This window comes from Tetrao urogallus (assembly GCF_951394365.1).
Source record: "Tetrao urogallus genome assembly, chromosome: 6".
Lineage (NCBI taxonomy): Eukaryota > Metazoa > Chordata > Aves > Galliformes > Phasianidae > Tetrao > Tetrao urogallus.
Window position 1 is genome coordinate 38,279,308 of NC_136819.1, and position 8,259 is coordinate 38,287,566.

At 37.3% G+C, this 8,259-nt stretch overlaps 1 protein-coding gene across 1 annotated transcript in view; it reads left to right on the top strand.

Moving 5' to 3' along the window:
* Window positions 1-7,461, top strand: part of YLPM1 (YLP motif containing 1) — a gene marked incomplete at both ends in the record, with an annotated part of 32,667 nt that extends 25,206 nt beyond the window's left edge. Inside the window, 2 exons of the mRNA XM_079537216.1 lie at window positions 4,787-4,917; window positions 7,315-7,461. Coding sequence (XP_079393342.1) covers window positions 4,787-4,917; window positions 7,315-7,461 — 278 coding nt within the window. The remainder of the gene's footprint in view (window positions 1-4,786; window positions 4,918-7,314) is intronic.
* Window positions 7,462-8,259: the final 798 nt, after the last annotated feature.

The following is an 8,259-nucleotide window of genomic DNA, read 5'->3' on the forward strand; positions in this document are numbered from 1 at the left end:
AGACTCAATTTACATTACACTACATTCTTGTTCATACTGCATATGTTTTTCTCAAGCCTAAATGTCATCAATAATTTCTTACTTTCATGGATACGTGCATAGTAAGTAAAACTGTATTGAAGTTGCATCTTGCTTTCCAAAACTGACGTGTGTGGACAAAAATGCCATGTGTACTATTATGTTTTCAAAAATTTATGTGCTAATAATTTAGAAGTTCATTGTGCTTTTCAAATTCCAGTGGGAGTAATAGAGTTCTTAGGAGGGATGCAGAATGGACTTTACAGGAGTACAAGGGCACTATGTTTACTGCACTTTGGATTAGTACTGCTGGCTGCATTATACATAAGTGCTAACACTGCAATTCTGTCAAAACCAAAAGCAACCTTTGGCTGAAATGTAGGCGTCAAGGGTGTGATAGAACATCAAGGGTGTGATAGTAAACTTTGGGAAGGAGTTTTCAGCCATGCGTATTTTTCTATTTTTTCCAATGAACAATAATGTCACTAAGTCAAGATTTTATCAGTGAAATCTGCAGAAAGCTACAATTTTGTCACATCTACAAGAAGTAACAAATACCTGGATGGGATACAGCATGTCTTAACATTTTTGATGTCTACTTCTGCACGTGTGGTACAACCCTGTGTGTCACTATTTCAGTGTATTTCCAGTAACCAAATCGCCACTGTACAGTAGAAATAGCACTGGAAGTTCTGGCCTATGTAAAGCAGCCTTTCAGCTCTTGCTGTTAACTGCACCATCTCTTTTGCTGCTGTGCTCCTTTTTTTTTTTTAAGTGGTATAAGTATTTGTGGTATGTATGGGCTTTGTGGCACCTGCAGCGCAACTACAGGAGCCTCAGTGGTTCTGGCATGTCGAACAGCAAAGCACTTGAAGACAGAATTAAAGATTTTTCTGCATTCTTGGTTTAAAAGCTAATTATTTTGGTATCTTAAGATTATATCTTAAGTTTCTAATGTTTTTATTTTGCTCCTCCTTTTAAAGAATGCCAGACTCTGATATGCTGTGTTGCTCTAAATGACATAGACTGTCCTGCAAACACTGAATAGTAGGAGCAGATGATTTATACTGCATACAGTGAACTTTAACTCACATAACTAATGTGCACTAATTAATGCACATAATTAGCATGATAGAAGTCCAAAGGATGTCCTAAAACAGTTTTACGTTTAATTTTTATTAACATGGGGACTGTGACTGCAGCAGAAATTTACAGACCAAAGCTTTCCCTCACTCATGGTCAAATACTGCTAATAGATAGCAGCAGAGAACTGCATTGACTTTCTTTCCATGGGAAAACTTTGTAATGTTAAATGCAAGAGGATTTTTATACGGTCTCAACATAAATGTAAAATTGGGAGTGAGCAGCAGCAGCATTAGTTATATTCTGAAATAAATTGCTTGCAAGATTGTTGAAATAATCCTTGAACAATCAGAGTTCAATTAACAAACTGAACTTTAACTGGCTACAAGTCATAGATAGAGGCGCTGCTTCTAATAAATCTGTATTTGCAGTTCTACTTTTGTAACTCCCAGATTCCGATTTACAAATACGTAGAACTATAGATTAGAGGTAAGGCACTTTTTTTAAAAGCCTGGCACTCCCGTGTAATGAACGCTGGGTTTTTTTGAGAAATCTCTCTGCAAGGTCAGAGAGCTTCTAGATCTGGGTATGCTCTATAAGCACTTGCAGTCTGCAAGTAAGTATGATTCCATTAACTTGCAGGCCCATTCTAATGGATGACCTATTAAAATTATTTCCTGAAGGGCACACTGAGTTTGCTATGCATTTGTCCGTTCCAGAGTTGGGTTATTTCTGTGAGCTGGCCTGCCCACTAGGTGTATTGCCTTAGTCCCAACAGGCATGTGTCTGCACAAGTCATTTAGTGCAGAATCCAAAACCAGCACTGCAAGTCTTGTTTTGCCTTTTGGTTTTCTTTCTGAATGGACACTGTTACGTGAGAACACAGCAAGATCTTACTGGTCATGATAAGCCTCAGAAAAGGTCTGAAAAGATTGAGTTCTTTTAGCTGCAGTGCTGATTGTGCCAGTCTCCACACTGTTTGGCCCCATGCTCTTGCTTTCATTTACATTTACTTTGGCAGGAACGATGCATTCCTCTAACTGTGTGCTGGTGTATTGTTTCCCTATGTGTTATAACTGCACAACTACATTTTTACTTTAAAATCTAGTCAGTACTACTTCAGTTTTAGCATGTACTATGCACAGGTCTTACCCTTACAGAAATGGAATTTTTGAAACCTGACTGTAAGTGTTCGGTGCAGTCCTGTTTTGACGTGTGGCTTAACTGTCAGGTAGACAAACCTCTGTGAAAGGTGAAATGAGCTGTGCTGTAGCTGAAGTTCTGATACCATTGTAAAATCTGTTCTGGGATGCAAATAATATTCTTCTTGAAACATTGTGGCTTTCATGTACGAATTGCAAAAATTATTCAATTGATAAATTCAGCTTTTCAAGGAGCCGAGTAAGTAATTTACTTTTGGAAACCTCATTATTAAAATTCTCAAGGTGATTTTTTAAGTTCTCTAGGTATTTTAAAATGCTACTGCTTCACTGTTTTTAAAATTCAAATGGTACAAGAATTTGTTTGACAGCTTAACACTGAGTAATCATCTACCATAAATATTCACAAGCACCATTGTTACAAATGACACCTTGTCTCATTTTCAGGAAAGGTTTTTTTTTGTTTTTTTTTTTTTTTTTTTTGTTTTTTTTTTTTAAAAAAAAAAGCTCTGCAATGTTTTATGGTAGGCATTTCATATCACCCTGGAGTGTGTCTGCTGCATATGAACCACGATGGTATGGATGGGAACAGATCTCTCTGGAAAGGCAGTGCAACTTCAAACATGGAAGGAGATAACAAAATAAATTCCATGTAGCAGTAACGAAAAGGAATGGGGGGGATGTCATATTCTGAATGTCTCTTGAACTCTGATTACAGCTGGTAATGAGTTACACATTTCTTGGCAGTATTTTCAAGTTGTCTGTGCAACAGGGACTTGAGAGAGCTAACTGTTCCACAGTGGTAATGAGATACACTTGCATTAGAGCATGTTGTCTTCTAGAAACATTGTGTCTGAGTTATGCATAAACATGGACAGAGCTCCTGGACGCTCAGTTCTTCACATTCCTAAATGCTCCTCACTCTGTTTCTTGCTATCCCTTGGAATGTCTTTTTTTTTTTTTTTTTTTTTTTTTTTCCCCTGCAAACCCTTACTCTGTGAATGTTCTACACAGATCAGTCTGAGAGTAATACTGAGGAGTAGTGCAAGATGTTATGTGCTGAGTAACAGGAATGTTGTGTAAATTGATTTTTGTCTTCTAGAGGGAGTACCGTCTTTCTGTGGAGATTGAGCTTCAAATTTGGCAGATTTAACTTAGAGCAAAAGAAGAATCTTAAGTGAATCATGTAACAAGATATCATGTAACAAATAGAAATATTCTGCAGTTTTCTTTTTTGCAGAGGGGGATTAAAATGTTTTCTGAGAAGAAGTTCTGTATCTGTTGTAGGGAAATGGGACAGAGTTCTATGAGGGAGAAATTACTGCACCAGTTTATGGCACTGAAACTTTACTAGCGTGTTTACATCGCCATTGCCTCACCTTCTCTCTCCTATATTAAGTTAAAAAAAAAAAAAAAAAAAAAAAAAAAAAAAAAAAAAAACCCTAATCTCTGAACTTGTTTAAATACAAACTTTTGAACATCATCTTCTGCTCTCCAGAAAATATACTGCTGTGTATTTGATTTATTTCAGAGGCCTTTTGTGGGTAACTTTAATTACATCTCTGACTTTGAGCAATGTTACTGATATCACTGGAAATGGTTCACAGAATACATCTACCATGCTTATTATTTCTTCTTCATATGCTGGTTGCTGGTTTATAGAACAGCAGCATACAACAACAGAAGTACTACTGCAATTTACTTTGACTTGTGGAGCCAGATTTTGTTTTCACATCTTATTGTTCATAATCTTGAAATGAGTAATTTCTTTGTCTCCTTTCTAAAAGCATTTTACAGTGTAATTTCAAGACGATGTCGTTTTTTCACTGAAAATAAGTATCCAAAGAGGAACAAAATTTTAGAATCATTTTTCCTAATACCTTTATTGATTCAGTAAGAAAGAGAAGAAAATGTTGACAGTTGGATAATCATATTTCTCAGATATTTGTGACTGACCGTGCAACAAAAGATTCTGACATTTTGTGGGTTTTGGGGGTGGTTCTTCCTTTGGGAGAAATAAAAGGGAGGTCACGGTTTAAGGGGAGTTTTTGTTCTGCAGAAAGGCTATTTCAAAAATTTGTATTTGATGCATTAAGTTTCACCTATTCCCTGATATTGCATGTATGCCATGGTTGACACAAGACTGGGAAAGATGCTGCAGCTTTAGTATTGTGTTCTAACAAGTGGATCTGTAGTTCCTTGAAGAGCGATGGGTGGCTCTGTTGTATCTGTAAGGACATACTCTATATGCTCTGAACATGCCCAAAAAAGCAAGTTTTCTCCCTCCTGCAAATAATAAGACTGAGTGCTGTTGCCACGCAGTTAATGTGAAAGTTCAATAAAACTTGAAAATTGTGCTGAGTCTTCTAGTTTATTTCAACTCTCATCGTTCTACCTGTCAAGACAACTGGATGTACAAGTTCTGCTACTCATTCTTTTGAAACTATTTCCATCTTCGTCTTTGTTTGTGTGAATAGTAGAAAAAAAAATCTCCTTTAACTCTGAGGCTCTGTGTTTGTTCTCAGACAAGCTGGATGGTTTGCGGACTGGCACTAAAAGGAAACGTGACTGGGAAGCAATTGCCAGCAGAATGGAAGATTATCTGCAGCTTCCAGATGACTATGATACACGTGCTTCTGAACCTGGAAAGAAGAGGGTAATACATTTTCAAATAACTTTCTGTAGATGACCATTGAACAATCTCTGTGAAAGAGAATTCATGTGAAGTTAATCTGTGTCTATGGATATAGGAATTTTATTGACTCACTTTTCATTCTAATGTTCTATTAACTTTTGTAGGAGAATGTTTCTGAGAGTAGTGTTTTTTACAGATTGTGTAACGAAGTGAGGAGGAGTAGATAGTGAAGGTTAACTATTCATGGCATGGCTATTGAGGGGTGTATTGAGGGATGTCCCAGTTCATAGTGAGAAAGGAGATAGTCTTTGTTTCAGAGGAGCCTCTAGAGTCCTTTTCTTACGCAGCGTGCTTTGTGATGAGATTTTGTGGTATGCAATGCATTCTAAGACAAGATTATGATTATTTTACTAAGCTACCTTTCTGATAGGTTTTATAATAAGTAGAAACAGTACACTGTTCTTACTTTCAAAAAGGGTCAGCTGAGGAAAAAAATGCCAACTATTGTAGGTGTTATATTGGTTAGATCTTGTAGGAATTACCTCCTGCATACACATTACACGGTGGAAGACGAAAGAGGTAATAGGAAGAGGTTTCTGTTTGTTTGTTTTCCAAAACAGAAAGAAAAACTTCTACTTCCAGAGTTCCATCTTAAAGTCTGACTGGTTACAACATGCTGAAACTTACCATTTTGTGTGGGTAGCACATTAGTATTGTCTTGTATTCTTAAATCTTAGATTTATTGCCAAAGCTACCATTACATGGGTGGAAAAATGAATATACAAACTTGTATTCAAAGCATAGCCAATGTCAATAACTGTAAACTAATCTTTGCAAGTTTGTGATTGCTTTTCTGTGTCCCATGAATTTTTGCTTAAAAGCAAAAGGATTGTGTCATTTGTACCCATACAAACAATACTATATGTGAAGAAGCACATCTACTACCAGTTACAGATCACAGAATCACATATGCTTTCCAGCTCACCATTTCTGCTGCAAACATTATGTTCAAACATACGCTCAACTGCCTGGATTTTTGTCTCTATCCACTGTAAGCATACATAGTAGTAACCTACATAAAACAAAACATGAGGCTAAGAGTGTGTCAAGCTTATTATGTTAACTTTAAGAAAAATGTAAAGAAAGGAAGGGAGGGAGAAAGAAGGATGTGTGTATTCAAAACTCCTAGAAATATCTGTTACAGCTAGTTTTATATTAAAACTGACAAAGAATTGTGTATCTTGTACAGGACACAGTCGAATTTGGATCTAAGAAATTGAGGCTAATTTAAATAATGTTGGTCTTCATGACATCATTCTTATTATTTAGTGAATAAGCTGATCGGAAATGCAGTTCATTTGCTTTTACTACTAAAAGTAATTTGAGCTAAATATTCATGTTTGAGTTTGCAGTTTTGTTTTGTAAGGTCAACTAGAAAACATAGGTAATACTTCACAGTGTATGTGAGAGAAATGGAGTTACTAAGACATTTGCAGAGGAGAAGTCATGGTTGAATAAAGCAAACGTCGCTTGTCAGTATGAATATCTGTGGAAATTCAGGTAGATGTTGAATAGAGGGGTGCTGGCAGAAGGGTGTTAAGAGTATGTCCTGAAGTAACAGACCAGTCCAAATGAGGGCGTTGAGGATGTCAGGGAGGCATCCCTCAGCTGCTGTTTTTCTCATCCTGCAATTGTGTGTTGCTGTTGAGTGTCTGAACTACAACCATTCATCATCTCCTTCCTCCATCCCTACTGCTGTGCTCCCCTTTATCAGTTTTCTGGTTCTGCGAGTGTGGGAATGACTGCATGTATTTGAACAGGACCAGTGCAGGTGATCTGCATGACTGTGAAGAGCCACAGAGGCAACAGGTGCAGCTGTAAAGATGAGAGACAACAAAATGTATGAAGAAGTTTTTTAGTGTAAAGACATGCATAAAAAACTACCACAGAAGATAGAGAAGAAAACGGTCTCTCATTCAGTCATTCATTACTGAGTTGCTCTTTATGCTGTCTTCCTGTAGTTTGCAGCCTTCTCAATGTTTCCATTGTGCAATGAAAAGAGAGGTTGTACAGAAACAGGGACACTAAATTGATCTTTGATTCTTCCTGAAGAAAGTGTTGTGCTGAATAGAAAAATAGTTGTAGTGATTTTTCAGCTCTCTGAATTACAGCACTGAAATGGGAAATGCTAATCATCCATACCTTTCTTCTACTTCATGGTGCATTCGGGATATTCAGTTAAAAATAGCGCAACCAGTGCAGTTTCTGTGTTTACTCGTCAGAAAACTAATAGGCACCTGTTGGTATTAAACTAAGTGAACATTCAAATTCTTGTACTCATCTGCAATGGGAAGGAAGCTGGGATGTGTCTCAGAAATTCTTAAAGGGAGCATCCTACTGACAGTATGTTCTCCATAGGTGCGGTGGGCAGACCTAGAAGAAAAGAAAGATGCAGACAGGAAAAGGGCCATTGGTTTTGTTGTTGGACAAACAGACTGGGAGAAGATAACAGATGAAAGTGGTCATCTTGCAGAAAGAGCCCTCAACCGCACCAAGTATATATGAAAAAGTGGTTAAGTGGAATTTTGTGCCTTTAAGGTATGTATGGTCATCTTGCATGTTTATAGCCTTGATGTGTATTGGTTGGTTTGTTTTTAAACTGTTGAGGTTGCAGATCATGCCACTGTTAGAGTTCTTCCAGACAAGATTATTCGATATAGTGGTGTCAGCTGTGCACTTTCAGTGTACATTCCCCTGTACACCATCTACAATTTAAAGGAGAAAGATTGTCAGCTCTCAGTAACCAAAACCTGCTAACAGGAATAGTTGCAACACTGTAAGAATAGTTCAGCTGTGTGTCCAGTCCTACCTAGTTCAGATTTTGCTTGCTATATCTTACCTGTCCATTTTAGTTGCTGTTTTACTTGATGTAACAAACTTTTCCTTTCTTTACAGGCCACTTGCTCTGAGGAGATGTGAACCAAGGTGTCATGAGCATCTTGCATGGGTCATGTCACTCCCACCTTCACTGTTTTCATTTGATATTTTAGTTTCAGCAATTTTTTGAGATGTTGGCATATACCCAATGCCCTCAAAAAAAAAATATATGTATATCCCACTGCTCCTAAATGAGAGAAACAGTTTACTTTTTAATATTTTTTGGAGGGGAGGGGAGGGAGAGGGCCAGTAGTTTTAGCTGCTGTTAGTGGGATAAAGTGGAAGGATTAGACGGATGTTACCTCCACTGTACTGTCACAATGTTTTATCACCTTTGCTTTGTTGCTGTTCTCGTTTTATACTGTATGTACCTTGTAGCTTATTGTATTAGGAAGCAGAACAATAAATTTCACTATAAACTCTGTG